At 48.9% G+C, this 27,785-nt stretch overlaps 1 protein-coding gene and 1 pseudogene across 4 annotated transcripts in view; one reads left to right on the top strand and one right to left on the bottom strand.

The window, feature by feature from the left end:
- KDM2B (lysine demethylase 2B) overlaps positions 1 to 27,785 on the top strand; it is a 123,537-nt gene that overhangs the window by 8,347 nt on the left and 87,405 nt on the right. The window contains exons 5-6 of one of the 3 annotated variants that reach the window (XM_082640940.1): positions 17,748 to 17,926; positions 18,123 to 18,229. In XM_082640940.1, the coding sequence (XP_082497066.1) occupies positions 17,748 to 17,926; positions 18,123 to 18,229 (286 nt within the window). Of the gene's footprint in view, positions 1 to 17,747; positions 17,927 to 18,122; positions 18,230 to 25,235; positions 25,508 to 26,505; positions 26,525 to 27,785 lie in introns of those variants that run through there. The other 2 variants (XM_082640942.1, XM_082640941.1) reach the window with 2 other exon arrangements.
- LOC309815147 (ferritin light chain-like) lies at positions 11,618 to 15,274 on the bottom strand (annotated as a pseudogene). Its single transcript has 2 exons — positions 15,241 to 15,274; positions 11,618 to 12,252 (listed from the first exon to the last, which is right to left on the bottom strand). The product of its transcript is annotated as a ferritin light chain-like (transcript).

Consider the following 27,785-nt stretch of genomic DNA (forward strand, 5'->3'; position numbering starts at 1 on the left):
AGACTCAGCACTTTCACTGCAGCGGGTGCGGGTTCCATCCCTGGTTTGGGGAACTAAGATCCCGCATGACATGTGGCGGGAAAAAAGAAAAAGAAGAAGGAGGATCAGTTGGCTATAAGGAGGTGCTGCTGTTGACAGAAGGATCTCAGTTAACTGGTGAGGGCTTGCTCAGGAGATAGATTTTTTTTTAAAAGCTGGATTCTAGAAATGCTGAAGGAAGTGGACATCAGAACAGAAGGAGGCAGCCTTCCAGCAGTGAGCAGAAGATGGGGCAATGGACCCCGTAAATCAAATCTTGGCACAGGTGACTCTCTCTGGTGCCTCAACCCACCCCCAGCCTTTGTTGTTGGGACTCAGCTCTGCTACTCGGCTGAGTGATTTGGCGCAAGCTACTCCTCAGCTGCAAAATGGAGCTGAGAGCAGAACCTGCCTCAAAGAAGGATCCTGTAAGAGAATGAATGAATGCTTAGCATTATGGCGGATGACGAAATGGTCCCCATTATTATTCTAATGGAAGGATGTGGATCCGATGAAGTTCTCTTTATGGACAAGGATTAAAGCCAGATTCTCAAATCTGGGGATCAGGGAACATCACAGTCTCAGTAATGTTGCCCTCGTGCTTTTGAAGAATTTTCAAGCCCTTTGTAGTTTTGTTATTCCCTGGTTGTATCCAGGCTGCCTCTTTCCTTGAGCCTCATTCTTCTCATTGTGAGAGCAAAAGGATTCAATTAGATGGTCCTGACGTCCTTGCCAGCTCTCAAAAAAGTCTAGGATGGCAAAGAAAGCGGGAATAGTGAGACTTCCCTGGTGTCCAGTGGTTAAGACTTCTTGCTCCCAGTGCAGGGGGCACGGGTTCAATCCCTGGTTGGGGAACTAACTAAGATCCCGCATATCGCACAATGCGGCCAAAAAACCCCCCAAAAAAGTGGGAATAGTAATACCTGCAGCCTACGTCTCTTGGCATTTCTGTAATGATCGAACGGATTGGTGAATATGAAAGTGCTTTGTAAAGGTATAGCACCGTGAGGGATGCCTGTAATGGCAGTTAGCAGCAGGTAGGATTATTCCCACTGAGAGTGCACACAGGCTTCTGGAGAGTGGCGAAGGGGAAGATTTGTCATAGTGACATAAGTGACAAATGTAACTCGCTTATCTGCCCTAAGCAAAACAGAATTCAACGGTTTATGTAATAAGTTCAGGATGTGACCTTAGGCGTTTCTAGATCTAGGTGCTCCAAGAAGATCTCAAGGTCTTGGCTCTTACTTTGCATTTTTGCTTCCCTTTTATTTTGCTTCCTCTTTCTGCTTCATTCTCCGGCAAGTTTCTCCCCACATGGCAGCAAAAATGGGGAGCAAAACCCCACACCCGGCCCAGCTGAACCATGTGGACTGAGAATGGGGAAGGAGTGACTCCTCAGGGTTGCTGGGTGACGTAACCATGTCCCTAACACAAATGGGATTTCTTTTTTTTTTTTTTTGGCCATGCCGCATGTCTTGCGGAATCTTAGTTCCCCGACCGGGGATTGAACCCATGCCCTCGGCAGTGAGAGCGTGGAGTCCTAACCACTAGACCACCAGGGAATTCCCACAAATGAAAGTTCTGCTGTGGATGGCAGAGTATGGGGGAGGCTGGACCATCCCTTGAAGTTAGTGGAGGATCTCAGCCTGTCTTCCAGCCTCTTGTCCCCTCCCCAGGCCCTGTATCTTGGGAGACAACTGTCTGAGAAGCGGGTGGTGCACAGCCAGCTATTAGGCCACAACCTGGGGCTACAGACTCCTCTCTAATCTCCTAAAATTGGGCTTTTCTCTCTCAGCCCTGTTTATCTGCCCACTGGAAGACAGGCATCTAGCCTCTGTTTTTATCTCCTCACCTCTAAAGAACCAAAACAAAAAGTGGCACTTCCATTTCTTTGGCACTGTACGCTTAAAATGAAAGCTTTTTATTGAAGTCTAATATACCTATAGAAAAGTGCACATATAGTAATCCTGTAGTTAAAATGTGTAGTTTTAACAAATTGAACACACCAGGGTATTGGGAAGCCCAGGATCAAACCCCCCTTGAATTCCCATCCAGTCACTCCCTCCACTGTTGTCCTGACTTCTTCTAATGGTGTGGATGAATTTTGCCTGTTTTCATACTTTGTGTTAGTGGAATCATACAGGGTGTCTGTCCTCTTTTGGTTTTGGCGTTTTATCACTCAGCCTTGTGTTTACGAGATTCATCCATATTGTTGTGTGCAGTTGTAGATGATTTATTTTCATTGCTATGTAGTTTTCCATTATGTGATTATTTCACAATTGATTTATTCATGCTATTAGTGGGCACTTGGGTAACTGCCAGTTTAAGGTTGTATGCATAGTGCTATGAACATTCTAGGCATGATTGGTGAACAAATGGATGCATTTCTGTTGGGCATATACTTAAGAGCAGAATTGCTTGGGTCAGAATTTACATATATGTTCAGTTTTAGTAGATCCTGTCAAGTAGTTGTCCAGCGGATTGTTCTGGTTCTGATTGCGCCATGTCCTTACCCAGAGTTGGTGTGTTCATCATGTTCATTGTAGTCATGCCTCCATGCTGATGGGAGTATAGTTCTATTTCACTGTGTTGCACTTGGCATTTTTCTAATGATTGATGAAATTGAGCTCCATTTCATATGTTTATTTGCTATTTGGATATCTTCTTTTATGAAATGTTTGATCAAGACTTTTCTTCATTATTTTAAAGATTGTTTCTTATTTAAAAAAAATTTTTTTATTGAAGTATAGTTGATTTACGTTGTGTTAGTTTCATGTGTACAGCAAAGTGATTCAGTTATACCTATATATGTGTGTGTGTGTGTGTGTGTGTGTGTATCAGATTCTTTTCCATTACAGGCTATTACAAGATATTGAGTATAGTTCCCTGTGCTATACAGTGGGTTCTTGTTATTTATTTTATATATAGTACTGTGTATCTATTAATCCCAAATTCTTAATTTATCCCTTCCCCCACATTACCCTTTGATAAGCATAAGATTGTTTTCTATGTCTGTGAGTCTGTTTCTGTTTTGTAAATAAGTTCATTTGTATCATTTTTTAAGATTCCATGTATGATTGATATAATATAATATTTGTCTTTGACTTACTTCACTTACTATGATAATTTCTAGGTCCATCCATGTTGCTGCAAATGGCATTATTTCATTCTTTTTAATGGCTGTGTAATATTCCATTTTGTGTATGCGTGTATATATATATATTTTTACACACACACACACACACACACACACACACACACACACACCCCACATTTTTATCCATTCATTAGCTGATGGACCCTGAGGTTATTTCCATGTCTTGGCTATTGTAAATAGTGCTCCTGTGAACATTGGGGTACATGTATCTTTTCTAAATAGAGCTTTCTGTCTTTTCTGGATATATACCAGAAAAGTGGGATTGCTGGATCATATGGTAACTCTATTTTTAGTGGTTTTTTTTAAATTAATTAATTTTTTGGCTGTGTTAGGTCTTCGTTGATGCATGTGGGCTTTCTCTAGTTGCGGCAAGCGGGGGCTACTCTTCGTTGCGGTGCACAGGCTTCTCATTGCAGTGACTTCTCTTGTTGCGGAGCACGGGCTCTAGAGCACATGGGCTTCAGTAGTTGCGGCACATGGACTCAGTACTTGTGGCTCGTAGGCTCTAGAGCGCAGGCTCAGTAGTTGTGGTGCACAGGCTTAGTTGCTCCACGACATGTGGGATCTTCCTGGACCAGGGCTCGAACCCGTGTCCCCTGCATTAGCAGGCGGATTCTTAACCACTGTGCCACCAGGGAAGTCCCTTTTTTTCTTTTTTAAGATTTTTTCTTTTTTAAAATAATAAATAAATTAATTAATTGGCTGCATTGGGTCTTTGTTGCGCGCGGACTTTCTCAATAGTTGCAGGGAGTGGGGGCTACTCTTCGTTGTGGTGCACGGGCTTCTCATGGTGGTGGCTTCTTTTGTTGTGGAGCATGGGCTATAGGTATGCAGGCTTCAGTAGCTGTGGCATGTGGGCTGAGTAGTTGTGGCTCCTGGGCTCTAGAGCACAGGCTCAGTAGTTGTGGCACATGGGCTTAGTTGCTCTGCAGCATGTGCGGTCTTCCCGGACCAGGGATTGAACCCATGTCCCCTGCATTGGCAGGTGGATTCTTAACCACTGCGCCAGCAGGGAAGCCCCTATTTTTTAGTTTTTTAAGGAACCTCCATATTGTTCTCCATAGTGACTACACCAATTTACATTCCTACCAATGTTGTAGGAGGGTTCCCTTTTCTCCACACCCTCTCCAGCATTTATTATTTGTAGACTTTTCGATGCTGGCCATTCTGACTTGTGTAAGGTGATACCTCAATGTAGTTTGGATTTGCATTTCTCTAATAATTAGTGATATTGAGCATCTTTTCACGTGCCATCTGTATGTCTTTGGGGAAAGGTCTGTTTAGGTCTTCGGGCCTCTCACTGTTGTGGCCTCTCCCATTGCAGAACACAGGCTCGGGACACGCAGGCTCAGTGGCCATGGCTCACAGGAGCCTAGCTGCTCCATGGCATGTGGGATCTTCCCAGACCGGGGCACGAACCTGTGTCCCCTGCATCAGCAGGCGGACTCTCAACCATTGCGCCACCAGGGAAGCCCTTCTGCCCATTTTTTGATTGTTTTTTTTTTTTTTTTTTGGTTTGTTTGTTGTTTTTGATATTGAGTTGTATGAATTGTTTGTATATTTTGGAAATTAAGCCCTTGCTGGTCTCATCATTTGTGAATATTTTCTCCCAGTCTGCAGGTTGTCTTTTTGTTTTGTTTATGGTAAAGATTGTCTCTTATTGGTTGTAAGGTGTATCAGTTTGCTAGGGCCAAACATAACAAAGTACCACAGAATGGATGACTTAAACAACAGAAATTTTTTTTCTCATAATTCTGGAGCTGGAAGTCCAAGATCAAGGTGTCAGCAGGGTTAAGTTTCTCTGAAGGTCTCTCTCCTTGGCTTATAGGTGGCTGTCTTCTCCCTGTGTCTTCCCATGGTGTTCCCTCTGTTTGTATCTGTGTCTAATCTCCTCTTCTTATGAGAACACCAGTCTTACTGGATTAGGGGCCACCCTAAAGACCTCATTTTAATTACCTCTTTAAAGAATTTATCTCCAAATATGGTTACTTACTGAGTTACTGGGGGTTAGAACTTCAACATATAAATTTTGGGGGACACAATTCAGCCCATAACATAAAGGTTCTTTCTGTATTCTGTATTCTGGATGTTAGTACATATTCCAAAATCATCTCCTACTTTTCACACTCTTAAAGATGTCTTTGAACTAACAGACAGTCTTAATTTTAACATAGAACACTTAGCTCTTTCTGGTCCATTAGTTTGTTTTGTGTCTCATCAAATTAAGAAAATTTTGCATACTCTGAGATCACAAAGATATCCATATGTTTTTCTTGAAAAGCTTTAGGGTTTGAACTCTCACATGTACATGTGTAGTTCATCTGGAATTGATTTTTGTGTTTGGTATGAGATAGGGGTCAAGATCCTTTTTTTTTCCTATATAACTATCCAGTTGATTAGTACCATTATTGAACAAACATCCCCTCCCCATGGCACTGAATCAGGTGACTTTGTTGTGAATCAGGTGACTGCGTTTGTGTGGGTCTGTTTGATGCTGTAATCTGTGCCCCCCACCCCCAGGATCGCTATTCTGGAGAGTTCACGTCAAAAGACTGGGATATTTTCACATCTATGGGTTGGGAGTTGGGGGGATAGGGAGATTGGGGAAGAGATAATTCTTGTTGTCTCTGAAGATGCTTTAAACCCTCTGAGAAAATGTATCCATAAAGTACAGTGTCCCCACTCATTGTCTGTACTTATGGCACTGAGGGTTGGGAGGGCCCATGGCTATGGGGAGACTTGCATACTACCTCTTTATTGTATTTCTGTCTAATGAGGGTACCCAAGCCAACTGATGCTTTCTTTGGCCCCTTTTCTTAAAAAATCTTCATGACAAATCACCTCATTCAGTATTAATTTATTCATCCCATTAGAATAGTAATCACCTATCTTTTACTGTATGTTTACCATATGACCTCATTTTGTCCTCACCAGTAATCATAAAGTAAGTGTTATGTTCTGTTTTCCAGATGGGGGATCTGAAGCTCAGAGGGAGCTGCTCACACAGCTAGTGGGCGGTGGAGACAGGATCCAAACCCAGCCCCGGGTGCTTCCAAAGCTCATGCTTTTGCTTTATGACTTCCTACTCTAATCCTAACCCTCCTCCATTCTTTTTTTTTATAAATGATTTATTTATTTATTTATTTATGACATTGGGCCTTTGTTGCTGTGCACGGGCTTTCTCTAGTTGTGGCAAGTGGGGGCTACTCTTCGTCGCGGTGCGCGGGCTTCTCATTGTGGTGGCTTCCCTTGTTGTGGAGCACGGGCTCTAGGTATGCGGGCTTCAGTAGTTGTGACGCACGGGCTTAGTTGCTCCATGGCATGTGGGATCTTCCCGGACCAGGGCTTGAACGCGTGTCCCCTGCACTGGCAGGCAGATTCTTAACCACTGCGCCACCAGGGAAGCCCCCTCCATTCATTCTTCACTCACAAATTTACCAGGTGTCTGTGTTGTGTCTGGCCCTGTGGGAGGTGCTGAGACTCGTCAGACATGGGCTCTGCCCTTGACTGTCTGTGTTTAGGGAGAAGACTAAATTCTCACTCCTTAGAAATCAAAGGTAGCTGATTTGTCCCCAGACCTTATTTTTATTTTAGTTTTTGGAACTTGTTGTTTTTTTTAAAATTTTTATTGGAGTATAGTTGATTTACAAGGTTGTGTTAATTTCAGGTGTACAGCAAAGTGAATCAGTTATATGTATACATATATCCACTTTGTTTTAGATTCTTTTTCTCATATAGGCCATTACAGAGTATTGAGTAGAGTTTCCCTGTGCTATACAGTAGGTCCTTATTAGTTATCTGTTTTATATAGAATAATGTGTATATGCCAATCCCAGTCTCCCAATTTATCCTTGCCCCCCCAGACCTTATTTTTATTTTTACTAATATTTATTTTTAGTATTTATTTATTTAGGTTGCTCTGGGTCTTAGTTGCAGCAGGCAGGCTCGTTAGTTGTGGCATTCAAACTCTTAGTTGTGGCATGCATGTGGGATCTAGTTCCCTGACCAGGGATCAAACCAGGGCCCCCTGCATGGGGAGCTCGGAGTCTTAACCACTGCGCCACCAGGGAAGTTCCTAATCTTTTTTTAAAATTTGAAGTAGGGCTTCCCTGGTGGCGCAGTGGTTGAGAGTCCGCCTGCCGATGCAGGGGACGCGGGTTCGTGCCCCAGTCCGGGAGGATCCCACGTGCCGCGGAGCGGCTGGGCCCGTGAGCCATGGCCGCTGAGCCTGCGCGTCCGGAGCTTGTGCTCCTTAACGGGAGAGGCCACAACAGTGAGAGGCCCGTGTACCGCAAAAAAATAAATAAAAAAAAATAAAAATGGAAGTATAGTTGACTTAACAATATTGTATTAGTTTCATGTATATAGCAAAGTGATTCATATATATATATATATATATATACATTTTCCATTATAGGTTATTACAAGATATTGGATATATACACTACCAAATGTAAAATGGATGGCTAGCGGGAAGCTGCTGCATATTACAGGGAGATCAGCTCCATGCTTTGTGATGACCTAGAGGGGTGGGATAGGGAGGGTATGAGCGAGGCTCAAGAGGGAGGGGATATGGGGATATATGTATACTTATAGCTGATTCACTTTATTGTACAGCAGAAACTAATACAACATTGTAAAGCAATTACACTCCAATGAAGATTAAAAAAAATAAAAAAATAAAAAAACAAAAAAAGCAAGATATTGGATATAGCTCCCTTTGTTATAATTTATCCCTCCCTCCTTCCTAGACCTTTTAAAGTTGGTTTAAAATCATAGACTTCAAAAAATTTTAGGGAATTCCCTGGAGGTCCAGTGGTTAGGACTCTGCGCTTTCACTGCCGAGGATGCAGGTTCAATCCCTGGTTGGGGAACTAAGATCCCGCAAGCCGTGTGGTGCTGCCAATAATAATAATAAAATAAAAAAATTTAAACTCTGGAAGAGTTTTTAGAACTCCCTTAGTCTTGCTTTCCCACTTCACACGTGAGGAAAACTGAGGCCTGGAGAGAAGTTACTTGTAAGTTGCCCAGACAGTAGATGGCACATCAGATTCAAACATAGGTTTGAATGTCAGCAGTTGGGAAGTGATGCTTGTAACAGAACCCAAGAGGAAAAGTAGACTTGGGTGGGGTTATAGATGAGTTCAGTTCTAGACACTTTGAATTTGAGCTCAGCAGTGATGTTAAGGTTGGACAGCTATGTGGGGGAGGCATCCACCTGACAGGACAGATAGAAATGCTAGGAGGGGAAGGTACATGAGGTCAGGAGAGCTGAGAATCCCACGGGAGGAGGGTTTCAGAGGGGTTCAGTTATGTTCTCAGGTATGATGTATTCTCTCTAAGAGAAACACCCGCCTCACTGATTTGTTCTGTTTCCCTTTTCCTAGAAATCTAATGCTCTATAACCAAAACCTTGATTTTGATTGTGCTCGGGGCCTAGGGAAACTGTATTTGCTTCTGCCCATTATTTGCCTAATAGGAATCACTCCCCTGTGGGGTAGGCCCTCAGTGTAAATAATAGTGTTAACTACTGTTTACTAAGATCTTGTTATAAGCTGAAGATCTTTCTTATATTTTTTTTGTCCAATCACATAAAACCCTATTTATCACTAGCCCCATTTTTTAAAAAATTATTTATTTATTTATTTACTTTTGGCCATGTTGAGTCTTCGTTGCTGCTCACGGGCTTTTCTCTAGTTGCGGCGAGCAGGGGCTATTCTTCGTTACAGTGTGAGGGCTTCTCGTTGCGGTGCCTTCTCTTGCTGCGGAGCGCGGGCTCTAGGCACACGGGCTTCAGTAGTTGTGTGGTGCGTGGGCTTAGTTGCTCCGCAGCATATGGGATCTTCCCGGACCAGGGATCGAACCGGTGCCCCCTGCATTTGGCAGGCGGATCCTTAACCACCGTGCCACCAGGGAATTCCCTGTCTTGGGGATAATTTTAAAAGGTGAGGGGGTCAGAAGATATTAGTGCTTAGGGAAAACCTGCGGACCTTTGCAAGCATCCTCTTATTTCACAAAGAGGAAACTGAGGCCTAGATCTGGGAAGTGATTTGTCTCAAGTTGTGCAGTGACTCAGCCCTGTGTCCTCTCTGTCCTGTTCCCTTGCACCTTCAGTTTGGGACAGCGTTTTCACTAGGATCCCCACTTTTAAGTTTACAAAGTGCTTCCAATAATTGTGTGAAGCCACTAGGGTGGGTCCTATTATCTCCACTTTGCAGGTGAGGAAACTGAGGCCCAGAGAGGTTCAGGGATATACCTAAGGCCTCACTGCTGGGAAGCAGTGGAGCAGTGTTTGAACCGTGGCCGGTGCTCTTGATAATAAACTCTGGCTCTACGAGGTGGATGAGGAGATATTCCCAAGGAGCAGAAACAAAACAGTCCAGAAACTTGAGGATGATAGAGAACGTTCCAGAACTATGATGTGGGACACTTGTGTGCCGTCTCTGAAGAGCGGGCTCAGTGGGGGTTTGGGGTCAGTGCCCGTGCAGGCTTTCTGTTAGCCTTCAAGGTGACTTTCCACAGCCTCCTTCCGGCTCTGAGCCCGTGGCTCTTGGAACTGACTGAGGGAGCCTTCAAAGCAAGGGCCATGGGGCCACGGATTAATTTCTGCAGCTGGAATTTGTTGGATGTGTGTGTAGCCTGTGAGCTCAGAGAACCAATGAGGAGGGGAGGGGCTGCTGCTGAGCAGGTGGCCTACTTAGGAACCCCAGCCACCGCTCTGACGTGGAAAATTTCTCCTGTAACCCCTTGACTTCAGGAGCCTGAGTTTCAGCGCTGTGGATCCCTTGCAGGCTCCAAAAGGCACCTTGTCCCTGTCACCTGCCCCAGGGGTGGCTGCTCCCCAGAGCTTGGAGTACCGCATTCCATTCTTAGCACTCATGTGTCCCTTCTGTCCTTTTGGGCCACTTGCCTCCTGCCTGGGGCTGAGCTTCCTGCTCAGAGACCCAGCACTTATGCCCAGCTCCCCTTTGCCGCCAGTGGCAGACCGGACTGGAACCTGAGAAGATGGAGGCCTGGTGCTTAATCTCCCAGCTCAGACTGTAAGGGACTGGCAGGCCTCAAGTGTCCCCAGTGACCCCTTGGGCAAGCCTTTCCATCTCTTCCCTCTTCCTTCCTTCTACTCTGCCCAGTTCATATTTAAGGGATATGATCTGAGTATTTAAGAACTAGGCTACACAACATTGTAAAGCAACTATCCTCCAATAAAAAGTAACTAGAAAAAAAACTAGGCTAAAAATCAGTGTGTTGGCTCTGGAAGAGGACCTAAAAATGACCTAACCCAGTGGTTTTCAAAGGGAAATCCCAGGAATCCAGCTCTGAATTCTGAATGCCTACCCCCTTCCCGCTTCAGCCTGAGCTGCTTGTTTTTATTTATGTATTTGGCTCTCATCAAAGCTTCTGTTTGAAGGAAGAGATCTGCGGCAACGAAAAAAAAAATTATAAAGGCCAACTTCTTCCTGCCTTTTCATGTGAGGCAGCTGAGGCCTAGAGCAGGTTCAGTCAGGGTTGCTGGGACTAGGGCTCAGTCCAGGGCTCTAGGCACTGTCCCAGGGGCCCTTGAGGCTCCCACTGCTCATTCTGGGGTCTCCTGTGAGCCATCACTGATGGAGAAAAAGTCAGGTACCTATGCCTCCAGCCTGGCTCTTGAAGTGAGCATAAAGAACCTGGATGGGGCTGTGGCTTCAGAGCTGAAAGTGGTCTCTCTGAGAAGTCCACATATGGGGGAGAAAGAGCTCCCTTTCCCTTTCTGTCTGATTGGGACCCTCTTCACTTTGTATTCAGAGCCACATGGACCTTTCCATACCTGCTTAGTAGCTGGTGTGTAAATGTGTTGCAGACCCTACCATGTGCCAGACGTGGTGTTAGACTCTCTTACATTGAAGGGCCCGTTTTACGAATAAAGACCGTCCAAGTCTAGAAAGGGTAAGTGAGTCCCTGAAGCCATAGAGCTAGTAACAGCTGGAATTTATAAAAATACTTCTGATTGGAGAGAATTTTGAAAAGTAACAAGAGTAGACAGACGGGGTGGGGGGGGTGGGGGGATGAATTGGGAGATTGGGATTGACATGTATACACTCATATGTATAAAGTAGATAACTAAGACAAAAATTCTATTTGATCACAAAATCTTAAAAAAAAATAGACAAAGTATAATGAACTCCTGTGTACCCATCATTCAGCCCCAATACCCATTAATCTGTGGTCTTGCCCCTTCCATCCCCCCCATCCACTGCCTCTTTTTGTGCAATATTTGAAGCATATTGAGATATCATGCCATTTCATCCCAAAAGTTTTCAGTATATAGTTCTAAATGTGTATAGTATAGTTGATTTACAAGAGCAGGGATTTTTAAAAACGTAATCACAATAGCATTATCATACCTAGCCTTTTTTTTTTTTTCCTCAAAAAGCTTAATTGTTTCCATTTGGTCCAAGGCTTGGGAGAGGGCTCCAAGGTGGTTAAAAAGCTGCCTAGTGGCTGCATTGAGAGGCTTCAGGCAGAAGCCCTGACACCAGAGGGGCTCTTCAAAGGCTGCTTCAAAGCCTCCTAGTCTTGCTTGAAGGTGAGTGTTTAAAAGAGATCCTGGCCCAGCCCAGCCTGGGGACCAGCCAGCCTGCGGAGGTCAGTCAGGTGGTCACCCATCTTCTTGATGAGTTTCACCTCCTCACTTAGGGAGTGGCTCCAGGGAGTCACAGAGGTGAGGGGCTGCCTGGGCAGAACCCAGGGCATACAAATCCAGAGGGGCCTGGTTCAGGTTCTTCTCCATGAGAATGGTGGCTTCCGTAGCGTCCTGGGTTTTACCCCACTCATCTTGGGATGGCTTCTGCACGCTGGTTTTGCGTTTTCAAGAGATGCTTGGTGCCCTCGTGCTTTTCCTCTGCCAATTTGTGGAAAAAGTGGCCCACGCACTCCAGAGCCACCCCCTGGCACATCGTCATCGTTGAAATAGAAACCCAGAGAGAGGTAGGTGTAGGAGGCCCGCAGATGCATGTTTACCAGGCGGTTGACGGCAGCCTCCACTGCGGTGGAATATTTCTGACGCATCTGGGAGCTCACAGTTGATCGGTAATAAGGAGCTAAGCGCAAAAAATGGCGTTGGCTGGTCCTGGAGGCCCCGGATGCCTGAGTGGCTCGTTCTGAAGGTTACCACTGGAAAAATGGCTGGAGGGTGGTTGGAGGCTGGGGGAAGGGGCGTCCCTGAGTCTGTTCCTTCCAAACGTTGTTGAAGCAAGAGACAGATCCTCAGGACCATGGAGTGCACTCCCACACCTGGTCTTTTAAAAACTAGGAACCTTAAAAACTAAGGAATTTTAAAAATTCCTTAAAATGAGTAAATATCCATATCCTTTGTTCAAATTTCCAGTTGTTTCATATATAGCATAAATGTTAGTTTCTTTTTAAAAAATATTTATTTATTTATTTAGGCTGCACCAGGTTTTTAGTTGTGGCATGCGGACTTCTTAGTTGCATGCATGCGGTCTAGTTCCCCGACCAGGGATCCAGCCTGGGCCCCTTGCATTGGGAGTGCGGAGTCTTACTCACTGGACCACCAGGGAAGTCCCTACTTTTTTTTTTTTTTTTTTCCAGTATGCGGGCCTCTCACTGTTGTGGCCTCTCCCGTTGTGGAGCACAGGCTCTGTGGAGCACAGGCTCCGGATGCGCAGGCCCAGCAGCCATGGCTCACGGGCCCAGCCGCTCCGCGGCATGTGGGATCTTCCCGGACCGGGGCACAAACCCGTGTCCCCTGCATCGGCAGGCGGACTCTCAACCACTGCGCCACCAGGGAAGCCCCCTACTTTGTTTTTAAAGTGGTCTTTATTTATTTATGGCTGCATTCGGTCTTCGTTGCTGCGCGCGGGCTTTCTCTAGTTGCGGTGAGCGGGGGCTACTCTTGGTTGTGGTGCGCGGGCTTCTCATTGCGGTGGCTTCTCTCGTTGCGGAGCTCGGGCTCTAGGCGCGTAGGCTTCAGTAGTTGTGGCTCGTGGGCTCTAGAGCGCAGGCTCAGTAGTTGTGGCACATGGGCTTAGTTGCTCCGTGGCATGTGGGATATTCATGGACCAGGGATCCAACCCATGTCCCCTGCACTGGCAGGCGGATTCTTAACCACTCTGCCTCCAGGGATGTCCCCCTACTTTTTTTTTTTTTAACAGTTGTATGAGTCAGGATGTAAATAATGGTCTTGCATTGTGATTGGTTGAGGTGCCTTTTCAGTCTCTTATTAATCATCTCTGGGCTCTCCCTCCATCTCCCTTTGGATTGTTTGACCTGTAGATTTTTTCATTGCCTGGATTTTGCCTTGGAGTAGCTTAACATGCTCTTCCATTCTCTGTCATTTCTGTAAATTGGTAGTTGGATATAGATGCTTGATCAGATCCAGAGTCTGTCTCTCTCACTAATTCATTCATTAGTTCATTCATTTTATTCTGACTGCCTCATAGATCCATCAGGAGGCACATGTTAGGTTCTCTCTCTCTCTCCCTCTCTCTCTCTGTTGTTAGCAGTCATTGATGTCTATCTCCATTATTTTATCAGGGGCTGTAAAGTGGTGATGGTCTAATTAATTCTGTCATTCCTCCCCCCACCCCGTTTTTTTTTGGGCCATGCCACACTGCATGCAGGAATCTTAGTTCCCCAGTCAGGGATCTGATTGAACTTGTGCTTCCTGCAGTGGAAGCACAGAGTAATTTTTTTTAAATTAATTAATTTATTTATTTGGCTACTCAGGGTCTTAATTGCGGCACGCGGGATATTTAGTTGCGGCATGCAGGCTCTTAGTTGCCGCATGCAGGCTCTTAGTTGCTGCATGCAGGATCTAGTTCCCTGATCAGGGATCGAACCTGGGGCCCCTGTATTGGGAACATGGAGTCTTAACCACTGGACCACCAGGGAAGTCCCTCCTTTGCCATTTATTGGCTGGCATATATTTATGGAGAGAAACTTTTCCTCAACTGCTGTTTGCTTCAGAGCTGGCCTTTATCTCAGATTCGTCAGACTCCTAAGCCAACGGTCACTTCAGTCCGTATTGTTCTGCTTCCCTAGGAAGTGTGCTAATGTTCCTGCATTTCTCATCCTCACCTGTGGGCTGGAACCCAGCGGGGTTGAATCCGGTTACTGGTGCACTTGTGTTTCCCTGGAGGTTTATGGAGCCCAGGCACCCAGAAGAACCAACTTTCCTTCCTCCTCCCTCTATTCCCACTCCAACTCCTCCCACCAGCTGAGGCTTCCAGGACACCTGGGGAGCCGGTGCACACCGAGGAAGCTATTCTTAGAAGCGCTCCAGATACAGCCCCTCGGCCTCTCCCACCCCCAGGCCTCTTCCCTCCTGCCCCGCTCAGCCCCAGCTGCTCCTCAAGACTCTAACCACTCCAAGTCCTGACTTCCCTTTTTGGCTGAGGGTGGGGACCTGCACCTGGCTAGGAGCAGAGTGGGGCGAGGGTGCACAGGGAGCCCTGGGGATTGTGTTGGGGAGCAGGGGTCTGGAAGCCTTGTTAGTGCTCAAAAAAGTAAAAAACAGGCCTTTTCTACCCACATCCTTCTTCTGTTCAGGAGAAGAATTGTGTTTAAAAAAAATTTATTGAGGTGAAATTTACATAACATAAAATTAATCATTTTCCAGTTTTCTTCTTTTTTTAAAATATTTATTTATTTTGGCTGCGCCAGGTCTTAGTTGCAGCATGTGGGATCTTCGTTGCGGCATGCAGGATCTTTAGATGTGGGCATGTGGGATCTTTTAGTTGTGGCATGCGGACTCTTGGTTGCAGCACGTGGGATCTTTTAGTTGCAGCATGCAGACTCTTAGTTACGGCATGCAGGATCTAGTTCCCTGATCAAACCCGGACCCCCTACATTGGGAGCGCAGAGTCTTACCCACTGGACCACCAAGGAAGTCCCAAAATTAATCATTTTAAAATGTACAATTCAGTGGCATTTAGTACATTCACAGTGTTATGCAACCATACCGTCTGCTGGTTCTAAGACATTTTCAACACCCCGAAAGGAGATTCATACCCCTTAGCGGTCACTCCCATTCCCTCACTCCCAGCCCCTGGCAACCACTCACTTACTTTCCGTCTCTGTGGATTTGCCTATTCTGGACATTTCATATGAATGACATCATGCAACACGTGACCATTTGTGTCTGGCTTCTTTCCCTTAGCATCATGTTTTTAGGTTTATCCATGTGGTAGCATGTATCGCTAGGACAGATCTGCCTCGACTTATGATGGGATTACATCCCAATAAACCCATTGTAAATTGTAAGTTGAAAATGCACGTAATACACCTAAGCTACCAAACTTCATAGCCTCACCTCGCCTACCCTAAATGTGCTCAGAGCACTTACATTAGCCTACAGTTGGACAAAATGATCTAACACAAAGCCTATTTTATAATAAAGTGTTGAAAAGCTCATGCAATGTATTGAATACTGTACTGAAAGTGAAAAAACAAAATGGCTGTAAGTGTTTCGGTTGTTTGTGATTGTGGTTGACTGGGAGCTGCGGCTCCTTGCTGCTGCCCAGCGTCACAAGAGAGGATCGTATCACTAGCCCGGGAAAAGATCGAAATTCAGTATTCCAAGTACAGTTCTATTGCGTGTGTATCGTTTTTGCACCATCTTAAAGTCAGAAAATCTAGGTTGAACCATGGTAAGTCGGGGACCGTCTGTACTCTCCTTTTTTTTTTTTTTTTTTTTTTTTTTTTTGTGATACGCGGGCCTCTCACTGTTGTGGCCTCTCCCATTGCGGAGCACAGGCTCCGGACGCGCAGGCTCAGCGGCCATGGCTCATGGGCCCAGCCGCTCCGTGGCATGTGGGATCTTCCCGGACCGGGGCACGAACTCGTGTCCCCTGCATCGGCAGGCGGACTCTCAACCACTGCGCCACCAGGGAAGCCCTGTACTCTCCTTTTTATGGCTGAATAATTTATATTTTTTATTAGGTATGTTTTAAGTGGGTAGGAGACTTTTGAAAGAAAAAAAATATTTTTTAGAAAAGCCAACTTTGTTGGTCATTTAGTGCCTAGTGTTTTTGTTTAATAAAAGCTTTACTGAGTTATGATCCAAATACCATACAATTCACCCATTTAAAGTGTACAATTCAATGGTTTTTCATTTGTTCACAGAGTTTGTGCAGTCATTGCCATAGTCAATTTTAGAACATTTTCATCACCCCTCATAACCCCCCCCATCCCCCCCATTAGCCATCCTGGTTATGTTTTAGGATGGTAAGTGGTCTGTCCTTTTGGACTGGCTGGCAGGGATTTAACTGCCTCTGATTTCCCACCACGTCACTTTCTCCACCTGTAATTATAAATGAAATTGGCCAGTTAGGTAACACTTCCTACTTGCAGGCACTTCTCAGGATTGTTTCATGTACATTATCTCATTTAAGTCACAGGACAACCCCATAGGTTGGCTGCCATTTTTGTCCCATGTTACAGATGGGGAAACTGAGAGACGCTAAGAGGTCCGAGGTCCAGTTGGGGTTCAAACCCACAGAGTCTTAGCTTAACCACTGTATTGTACTGATGGGGCAGCTGAGCTCCAGGCCTTTAATGCCGACTTGCACCAGCCTCTAGGGCTGTGATTCCCATCACCTACCTGCCCAGCAAATCCCCTTCCTCAGGGGGCTTTGCAGATGGGACCCTGAGCAAGGTGAGGGAGGAGAGGCAGGGGAGGTGGAAGGCTGGAGGCCAGCCAGGAAGCGGAGAGAGCTTGGGGGCCTGTTCTCTTCCCCTCCCCCACTCTAACATAGCAGGTTCTCTGACAGGTGGGCTTTCCAGAACAGCTGAGCAGAGCCCACCTGTTCCAGGAGCCCTGGTAAGGAAGGAGCCAGCATTGCCCAGAGCATGGCCAGCATTTCCAGCAAAGTTCAGGGATGCCCCCTGGTGGATTTGCACTCCTGACTCAAAAACAAAGCAGTTCTCCAAGGCTTCCCTGGATCTGTGGGGCCACAAGCCAGCCACTGAAGGCGGGGATCATTTTTCACCCTTAGCATGTGATCAAGATTCAGTATTGCATAGGGCAGACGTGGGGCTCGGGGGTTAAGAATTAAGAACCTTGGGGCTTCCCTGGTGGCGCAGTGGTTGAGAGTCCTCCTGGTGATGCAGGGGACATGGGTTCGTGCCCCGGTCCAGGAAGATCCCACGTGCCGCGGAGCCTGCGCGTCCTGAGCCTGTGCTCCGCAGCGGGAGAGGCCCCAATAGTGAGAGGCCCCAATAGTGAGAGGCCCGCGTACCGCAAAAAAAAAAAAAAAAAAAGAATTAAGAACCTGGGTTCTAGCATAAGATGGAATTGGCTTCAAATCCCAGCTTTGCAGCTCGGTAACTGAGCATTTTGGGGCAAGTTAGTTGTGGTGGAGGGAAGCAGATGGACTGGGGAGCGATTCGTTTTAAGATCGGAGAGTGACTTGGTGAGGAAAACTGATAGGACCAGGTAATTGAGCAGACAGGGCGTAGGGTGAGGCATATGGGGGATGCTAGGGCAGGGGCAGGTTTTGTTTTACGGGGCCTCCCAAGTAGGATCTGCACCCCCAGCTGGCTGGAGCCACCAGCCTGTGGATTCTGCCCCCAGGTAGCCGGCGGCTGGTGGATGTGATGGACGTGAACACCCAGAAAGGCACGGAGATGAGCATGTCCCAGTTTGTGCGATACTATGAGACGCCCGAGGCCCAGCGGGACAAGCTGTACAACGTCATCAGCCTTGAGTTCAGCCACACCAAGCTGGAGCACTTGGTCAAGCGTCCCACCGTGGTAGGCGCCCCCGCGGCTGCGGTCCCCTCCCCGGCCACCTTCCGCCTCCTTGTCTTGCGCGAAGCCAGCCTGCGCTGGCCCAGGGAGAGGGCGGGAGGCGTCTGGAAGCGGGAGGAGGGTTGAGGTGTGGTGACGGGATCCAGCTTAAGGGCACTCGAAGCCAGGAGGCGCTGACGGTGGTCTGGCTGGATTTCAGGTAGACCTGGTGGACTGGGTGGATAACATGTGGCCCCAGCACTTGAAGGAGAAGCAGACGGAAGCCACGAATGCCATTGCAGAGATGAAGTACCCGAAAGTGAAGAAGTAAGACTGCCTGTCTGGCGGCGGGGCCTGGGAGGGGGTGGCTTTCAGCCTTGTGGGGGGCGGGGGCTGGAAGTGAGCCTGGGCTGAGGCCAGGGCCCTGTGGGGTCGCTGCTGGGACGTGAGGGCTGGGGGTCCTTGGTGTGGGCAGGTTGGCATCTTGCTTCCCTGGAATGCAGGGGCTCTGCGTTCTGCTCCGGGTCTGGATTCTCCATCCAGATAGTTCTTTGGCCTCCCTGCCAGCTCTCCCTGGAGGGATGTGATCTGAAGAGGAGGAAGAGTAATGGGAACCATCTCTGTGTGCATCTGTGTGTGTGTGTGCACGTGTGTGTGTGTGTGTGCACGTGCGTGTGTGTATGTGTACTTGTCAAACATTCATCTTCTCCCTCCAAGTGACAGCATGTCCTGGGAGTGGATTTTTAGGAGTCTGCCATGGACACTTTACTTTTGCCAAGGGCTGGGTAGGGGTCTGGTATTTTTTGCTTCCTGCTGTTGAGACCTGGGACCTCTGATTGAGAAGAACCTTACCTGAAAAAAGCCAGGAGCCACTTCCTCACCAGACATTCCTTAGAGACACGGTGCCCTCTAAGCGGGAGGTTGGTGGTGGGCTGGGAAGGTGGCCACATCTAATTGCAGGGACATCACTACATGTGGTGTGACCAGTAAGTCCTGAGACTGATTATTTAACATGGGCAGAGGTAGCTACGAGCACCTTCCATGTTCTAGGACTTGAGTGGCGGATCCTTGGGATGAGGAAGTCGCCTTGGGGCCTGTACCATCTCAGGCCCTCTGTGTTTCCATCTTCACAATGAGAAGGAGGTGCTGGTGGTCCAGGCAGAGCTATTGCTTTGGGCTTCCTAGAAGAGTTGGCTCTGGTGACTCCAAATCCATTAGCATCTCTCTGCTCAGCCCCGCTGCCAGGAGTGACCCCAGGAGCTTAAAGGCTGTGAACTTTTCATTCACTCAGCCCTTCATTCAGCGCATATTGAATGCAAACTCTGTGCCAGGCTTTGTAAGGGAGGCCAGCATGCTGGCCCTGGGCTTCTCAAGGTTTTGCTTTCAAACTCTCTCTCTCTTTAATTACCTCTCAGACATTTTTTTCTACCCTCAAAGCTGAAGCTCTTTACACCCCTTGGATCTGGGCTGCCTCAAAGGGAAAGATTGGGCTCAAGGAGGGGTTGGTAGGAGGGTTTTCAATTCTGTTTTTTTGTGTGTGTGTGTGTGCTATGTGGGCCTCTCACTGTTGTGGCCTCTCCCGTTGTGGAGGACAGGCTCCAGACGCGCAGGCTTAGCGGCCATGGCTCATGGGCCCAGCTGCTCCGCGGCATGTGGGACCTTCCCAGACCGGGATACGAACCTGTGTCCCCTGCATCGGCAGGCGGACTCTCAACCACTGCGCCACCAGGGAAGCCCTCAATTCTGTTTTGTTCCGATCCGATCACATTAAAATTTATGGAGCCCTTGGAACAGGGAAGTAAAAGATGAACAGGAGAAAAAGCCCCTATCTTCTGGAGAATGTGCCATTAACATGAGGGTAATGTGCAGCTCTCATCCTCGGCAGAGGGAAACAGGTTCCCAGAAGGCAAATGGGGAGAGAAGGAATCCTTTTGGGCTGCTGGCATCAGGAAATCATCTTGGAGGGGGTATTGACCTGGGCTTTAAAGGACAGAGGAGATGGGATGGAAGTGGGGGAGGGATGGCAGTAGGCAAGTGCCAAGGTCCTTGATGGAATCCCGGAGGCAGAGCTTGAGGAAAGGGTGTGAGATTCAGATTAGTGAGAGGCAGGTCCTGACCCTCGTTGACTGAGTGACTGATTGATTCAGCCTATAAACTGAACATCTGCTTGGTGTCGGGCACCGGAAACACAGCAGGGAGAAAACCAGATGAGCTCCCTGCCCTCACGGAGCTTACAGTCTATTCAGGAGACAGATGTTAGTCCAACCGTCAGAGAAACAAATGGAAATTTGCAGCTGTGATGAGGCCACAAGGCAGAGACCCACGGTGCTATGGGAGCGTGTACTGGGGGATTCACTGGGATAGGGAGGGCAGGGCAGGCTACCCTGAGCTGCAGTCTAAAGGGGAGAGGAGTTACTTAAGTGAAGAGGCCTGGGAAGAGCTTTTCTGGCTGTGTGCAGAGAGCCTGGGATGGTGGGGAGGGCTGGGGACAGGGCGGGGCTGAAGGACTTGCCAAAGAAAGGCCAGTGGGGCTGGAGCAGATCAAGGGAAGGTCAATGGTGCAGGATGCGGGGTGGGTCAGGCTGACAGGGCCTGACAGTGTCATAGCGAGGGGTCTGTATTTCTCCTAAGAGCAGTCAGAAACCTCTGAGATTTTAAGCGGAGAGGTATGTGTTCAGATTTGTATTCTGCAAATTCTGCAGCTGCCGAGTGGATGGAAGGAGGTGGGGGCAGACTGGTATGAGGAACCACTGCATCATCTAGATGATAGAGGAGAACACAGGACAAACAGGACATGTATTTAGGAAGGTAAAATAGACAGCCTTGGGTAACAGATTTCAATTAATATCTACTTTGCCTCTCTGAGATATTCAGTATATTCTACACTTTATTGAAAGATTCCTTTAAATAGTAAGCTCTATTAATACGTTGAGAATTCTATCTAATTACCAGAAAAAGGCTCACACACAATTTTCTAGAACCCCATGTCTTGGACCTATTGGTTGGACTATGTGGCAAATAGACTTACAAACCCTGTCAGTGGCCGTGGGAACTTGTTATAGGATTTGAACCTTGTTAGGAAGGAAATTGTCACCTTGGAAGTAGTCCACTTGTTCGGCTGAAAAGAATGCTGATTTCAGTTAATAAGCAAGGTAAAAATCCCATGATGATGAAGTCCTCTGGGATCATAGAATGGTTCTTTGGAATAGGAAGGAAATTGTCACCTTGGAAGTAGTCCACTTGTTCGGCTGAAAAGAATGCTGATTTCAGTTAATAAGCAAGGTAAAAATCCCATGATGATGAAGTCCTCTGGGATCATAGAATGGTTCTTTGGAATTTAATTAAAACGACACTTTCTAGAAATCACAGAGCCTCCATGCTGGAAGTGCCTGGAGAGTGGAGACAGCTGAAGGGCCACCTGAACTGAGGGTTTGCAGGGGGGACGAGAGGAGGGTTACAAACCCATGACTGACTTCTCCCTGGTTCCAGAATTTATGTCGTTTGATCATGGTGAGGGGGTTAGGAATTTTAATGGGTTTTGGTTCAGTTATTTAAGACAAGGGGTGGAGACAGTTGTCAAAGGGGTAGTTGCAACTTTGTGGGAGACAAAGATTTCTAAAGAGTATACTAGTGTGGGAATTCCCGGTCTGTCCCGTGGTTAGGGCTTGGTGCTTTCACTGCTGTGGCCCAGGTTCGATCCCTGGTTGGGGAACCGAGATCCCACAAGCTGCATGGCGTGGCCAAAAAAAAAAAAGAAAGAAAAAGAGTATACTAGTATATTAGTTACCTCTTGCTGCATTTACTTTGTATTTTGTGCAAGACACTCTTCTAAGTAGTTGGTAGAATACAGTGAATAAACAAAGTTCTTCTCATGGAGTTTGTATCCTGGCTGGGAGAAGAGGCCAGCAAACAAGTGAATAATATAATTTAGGAGGTGATAAGCTTCATGAAGAAGCAGTATAAAGGAAAAAGATGATGACAGGGTAGGCTGAATATCAGCTGCGCCAATGCATTTCTGCCATGGCCTCCCCCACTGCCCCTAATTGCTGCCCCACAGAAATGTTTTGGCTGTACAGAATTATTTGTCTTGGAAAATTCCATAATCGTACAAACAGTGACAATGATTTGGAAGTACCCATGTATTAGTTGTTTATTGCTGCATAACAGATTACCCTAAAACTTCACAACTTGAAAAAATTTATGTCTTAGCAGCATCAGCTCACAGCTTCTGTAGGGCAGGAATCTGGGTGTGGCTTAGCTGGGTGATTCTGGCTCAGAGTCTTGAATGAGCTTGTGTCAAAACTTAGACCTGGGGCCTCCCTGGTGGCGCAGTGGTTGAGAGTCCGCCTGCCGATGCAGGGGATACGGGTTCGTGCCCCGGTCTGGGAGGATCCCATGTGCCGCGGAGCGGCTGGGCCCGTGAGCCATGGCCGCTGGGCCTGCGCGTCCGGAGCCTGTGCTCCGCAACGGGGGAGGCCACAACAGTGAGAGGCCCGCATACCGCAAAAACAAAAAAAAAAACAAAAAAAAAAAAAAAAAAAAAAACTTAGACCTGGGGAGTTCCCTGGCTGTCCAGTGGTTAAGACTGTGCTTTCACTGCCGAGGGCCCAGGTTCAATCCCCGGTCAGGAAACTAAGATCTCACAAGCTGTGCGACACGACAAAACAAAACAAAACCGAAAACTTAGGCCTGGGCCTCAGTTCTTCACTATGTAGGCCTCTCCATTGGGCTGCTTGAGTGTCCTCATGACATGGCAGCTTCCTGCCCTCCGCCAGAAATGGTTTGAGAGAGAGCAAGGAGGAAGCCACAGTGCCTTTTATAACCTAATTTTGGAAGTCACATACTGTTTACTTCTGCCATATTATAGTAGTTAAAAGCAAGTCACTAAGTCTACCCCACACTCAAGGGAGGGGAATTTGGCCCTGCCTTTGGAAGGGGTGGGGAGCTCTCAAAGACTTTGTGGACAGGTTTTAAAACCTCTACAATCTCCTGGGTCTATGACATGGGCACACCTTTTTCACTTAGGACCGTTGGGTATTCCAGAAAGAAATTAGTGAGTCTTTTCTGTTCTCACCTGCTCCTGTAGCCCACTGGGCTTGCAGAAATGAGGTTTGCTGGTGTATTAGAGACATACAGTGGACTGAAAGAGCTCAAGAGCCCAGCCAAAAGGGGATCCCGTGTAAAGCCTACATTTGGCCCCCCAAAATTGAAAATTGACTGCATTTTCTTCCCATGTACTTTCTGGGGGTATGCAGCTGGAACAGGATGAAGACAGGCGCTGGGATGACCAAGTTTCGGGGCTGCCTCTGTCACTCCCTGAGCTATGGCAAATCTTTTATCTCCTCTTAGAGACTCAGTTTACAAAGTGGTGATCCTGTCATCCCTCCATGATGTGGGGAAGATGGAGCCTGCAGTGGATGTGAAATGTGGTTGGGATAAGATGTTTGTTTACGTGGCCTCCTGTAGACACACAGGGGCTGCAGCTGCCATTGGAATCCTGGCATCCTCTGCTTTTTAATCTACCTTCCCTCACATTTGCATAGGGCATCTCTACAGCCGACATTTACCTTCTCGCTCTCAGCAACCGTGTTTGCTGGCATCATAAATGATCGTCCCTGTGTAATATATCACATAGAGAAACTGACCTAGAGAGGCTGCTCATGTCACATGTGGGCCACGCCCCGGACCCAGGTCTCTGGATTCCTGGCTTTTCCCTTCTACCTTGAAAAGAAGAACAAAGAGAGCCAGCCTTTCCTGTGGTGCCATGTATGGCCCCAGGTGCTGTGTTAGACACTTAGCACACAGATCTCAATGATACTGGAAGCAGGTTACTATCCCCATTTAACAGACAAAGAAGCTGGAAATCATAGTGGTTCAATGCAGTAATGGAGGTAGCAGCTGAGTGTAAGACAGTAGGGGCTGGTGTGGCTTCCGGATAACTGGAGAGGCAGCCTTTAAAAAAAAAATTTTTTTTTTAAAGAGTGCTGGTGAAACCAGGCATATCTAGGGCCTGGTTTGATCTGTAAGGGCCACCAGTTAGAGGGCCCTGACTAGTTTTAAAAAATGGAATGCTGAGATCCAGAGGGGGGAAAGATTTGGTCCAGTGTCACATAGCTGATTAGAATAATTATAGGGCTGTTGCTGGGTACTGCACTTACACAGATGAATCTGGTGTGGTCCCTACTCACAAGGATCTGGGCATTTGTGACTTAAAAAGTAATATGGGGGAGTTCCCTGGTGGTCTAGTGGTTAGGATTCGGTGCTTTCACTGCGGAGGCCCGGGGAACCATCCCGCATGCTGCGTGGTGCAGCCAAACTACAAAATAAAAAAAAAGAGAAAAGTAATATGTCTCCCATGTGGACAGCCTGATCCTGTTGTCAGGGCCTTCTCCTCTCTGAGTTCATTTAATTCAGTGACTGGTGCTCAAATCTAAGGTCGGGGATAGTCTTTGTCATTACTATCTTTTCTTTTAAATAGGCAAAGCATACATAAGGTAAAAAATTCAACCAGTTCCAGGGAGTTTACAGTTTAACCTCACAGCAGGCCATCAGGGAGGTACTAATGGGTGAGCCATCCAGTAAATGACACAAGGAAGCAACACCCTGGGCCAGGGCGTTGACCACCTTTAAATGGCTTGATGTTCAGTTCCCTAAAATGGGGATTATTAGGTTGTTTTAAGGATAAAATGGTATCATGCATGTAAGCAGCTATTATTATGAGCACTTGATAATTGGAACCTATTAATTAATAATGCTGGGTAGCCCAGGGAATAGGATTTGGCCAAAGAATCCAGAAATTTGATTTCTGCCCCTGCAGACACCATACCACCATCTCCTGGCCCCCCTTGTGGTTTATGGGAGAAAGGTGGGATGGGAAGAGGGCTGTGGTCCTGATGAGTGTGGCCTGGAGGGGGGATTTCTGATTTGAGCTGGACTGACTTCTTCAGTGAGTGGTTGAGGTTTGGCTGTAACCTGCAGACTCTGCTTCTTGAGATCTTGGGATTTACCAGGGAGACCTGGGGAGAAGGGCTGAGAAACTCTGAGACAGGCTGCTTGGGTAAGCACCCCACTACGAGGGTAGTGATCAGGGTGAGTCACCACCTCTGAGCCTGTCTTGCTTTCTCATCTGTAAAATGGGTACAGTCCTGCAAATGACCTTACAGGGCTGTTGTGAAGATTGGATTAAGTAATCAAAGTGTTTATCTCAATGAATTCCCACAATAGTTCTATGACGTGGGGTTACACAGCTACTAAGGGGGCAGGTAGGGGCAGGCGCAGCAAATGAGCATCTTAGATTGCAGATGAACGTCAGGTCACCTCCCTGCCCCCAGGGCAAGGAAGCTGCTGAGAGAGGGGAAGTGGTTGTCCAAGGTCACAGCTAGTCTGTTTTAGGGCCAGAGCCGCATCCCTGATCTCTGGGCTGCCAAACCCGGAATCAGACAAGCCCTCCACCCCCTGGCACTGGTCCTTTCTATAGCTTTGCCCCGAGGGGTGCGTTTCAGGAAGGTGGTTTTGCTGGGTCGTCGCCTTCAGCAGCAGGACGGCGTCCACACTCCCTGAAAACGGGCGTGCGGGAGTCCCCGAGCGCCTGCAAGTAGAACGGAGGTGGGGAGAGCTACCCTCGTGCCCCCACCCGGGCGAGGGGGCGGCCGTGGGCGGCGGCGTCCCCTGGCGCTGGTCGGGCGCGCTTCCCTGTCGCCGCCGCGGCCTCCCTCCGCCTCCCTGGCAGCCGCCGTGCCGCGCGGATGTTCAGTTTCTGCGCGGGGATGAGCGCAGGCTGCGCCCGGCTCCCCGAGAAAAGAACGAAGCGAGCGAGGGCTCCGCGGTCCTCGACAGGGGCCTGGCAGCACCGTGGAGGGGGCTCGACTCTGGTCGCCGGGGCCGGACGAGCGTCGAGCCTCAGCCGCCAAAGGGGACGCCCGGGAGCCGCGCTGCAGTCGAGGGTAACCGCGGGCGGGGCCGGGCGGGCGTTCCTGCGCTGCACCCCGCGGGCCCGGGGCTGCCCGGGAGCCCCTCACTCCTTCGGGGCACACCGGGGCGGGGTGTGGGTCGCCTCCCTCCCGCGGGCTGCACGGCCGGCGTCACGGAGCCGCTCTTTGTGTCTCCCGGGGCTGCGTGTAAGTGTGTAGCGTGTGTGCACGCGCGCTCGGCGCCTCCAGCCCCGTCACCCGGTGCCAGCTTTCCAGGTCCCCCCGCCAGACCTTTGCCCGAGGGGACGCCGCCTGGGCTGCCGGGGGAGTTTCGCTAAGTTGGAGGGAAAACGGCGGGGTGGGGCTGCCCCGCCTCCCCAGACCAGAGGCAGCGCCCCAAAGTTGGTGCTGCAGGTGCAGCGCCCCCTCCTACCACGCTCCTCCCCAGCCAGCCCCGGCCTTGGGAGGCGGGAAGCCCCCAAAGGCTTAGGTCGGGGGCGCGGGATTTTCATCCGCCAACTTGGAGGGTGTCCTACACAGAAGCCGCCCGCGCCGTGAGTGGGGGTGTCGAGGGGCGCGGCTTTCCGGGCAGGGGGCGGCCGAGGCGGAAACCAGGCCGGCTGGCCGGCCGCGGCGAGAGCTTAGCGGCCGCGGCACCGAGCCGGGGTGCCCATGTGACTGCGGTGTGCTTTGGAAGAGGAAGCTGTTAGAGGTCAGTGCAAAGGCGTCACGCCAGAGCGAGCGAGAAGCAGGAGTGAGGGGGGAAACGGGGAATGAGTGCGGGGCAGCCGAGGATGCAGGCGGGGTGACGGCTGCAGGGGCCCGGGACAAAAGCCGCCCCGTCCCAGCTCCCCTGGCCACCCTAAAGCGTGCACTTGCCCGGCAGGAGGGGCGGCCCACGCCTGGCAGCCAGGAAATGAGGGACATGGGAGGAGGGGCCTTTCATATGGAGAGGCGGGGCTGGAACTGGCGCCCCCAAGCTCCGAGGGGCCTCGGAGGGTGCTGGAGGGTGACTGGGAGGGCAGAGCAGACGCAGGCTCAACTTGGAGAACTTTCCCTTGTACGCAGCAGCCGCAGCTCGCAGGGATTCCGTTTCCGCGTGTGCTGGGGAGGCTGGAACTGCGGCAGGAGATTGGCAGGTTGGAGGTGGACGACCTGTTTGGCCGGGGAGACTTGGGTCCTGGAGCCCAAGAGCCAAGCTCCTCTCCTTCCTGCTTTGGGCCCCTGGGTGGGTATCCAGCTGCAGACCGAAGGAAGCACCTCGCCTTTCTCCACCCCACAAACACTTAAATTGTTTTCCCCAGACTGTGTTCTGCTCAGGCCTGGAGGAGGTGGAAACCAAGGTTAGATTAAAGAAAGAGAAGAAGAAAACCGAGAGGAAGAGTGGTTTTAGGAAAATGAGGACTAATATTTTGAAGTGGTGCTTGGAGAGAAGAGGCCGGCGTGGTCCATGGGGGTGGGGTGGGGTGGACTGGGGCTTAGCAGGCCCCCTACCCCTCCAGTTCCTTGGAGAGAAGAGAATCACCCAGGCCTTCAGAGTGGGGACCTGGCTTGGGTGGGCTGGGAGGAGGCAGCAGAGAGTGGAGCCGGAGCCGGAGCCAGAGCCGGAGCTGGGACTTTAACAACCCCAGCGCCAGAAGCACAGCCCGCGCCTGTCTTCGTGACAGGGCTGCGTCCTGTGCTGTCAACTACACCCCTCCGATGGGGTTGCTAGGCAGCGGGGCTCTGATGTGCGGGAAGGCCTTCTGATTTGTCAGCCTCCTGCAGACACATGGTTAAGGCTCCTTCCAGCCTATCCGGAGGAGGGACGCGGGGCACGCCGCCTGCATACTGCCGAGCCCCGGGTCCACCTGAATGTGAGGTGCAAAAGGCAACCAGAGGGAGGGGGCGCCTGGAACCCTCCAGCCTCCTAACCAGCTCAGCCCACGTCCCCCCTGGCCCCCACCATTATCTCCTCTCAGGCTGCTGGCTCC

This window comes from Mesoplodon mirus, assembly GCF_964341445.2.
Source record: "Mesoplodon mirus genome assembly, chromosome: 13".
Lineage (NCBI taxonomy): Eukaryota > Metazoa > Chordata > Mammalia > Artiodactyla > Ziphiidae > Mesoplodon > Mesoplodon mirus.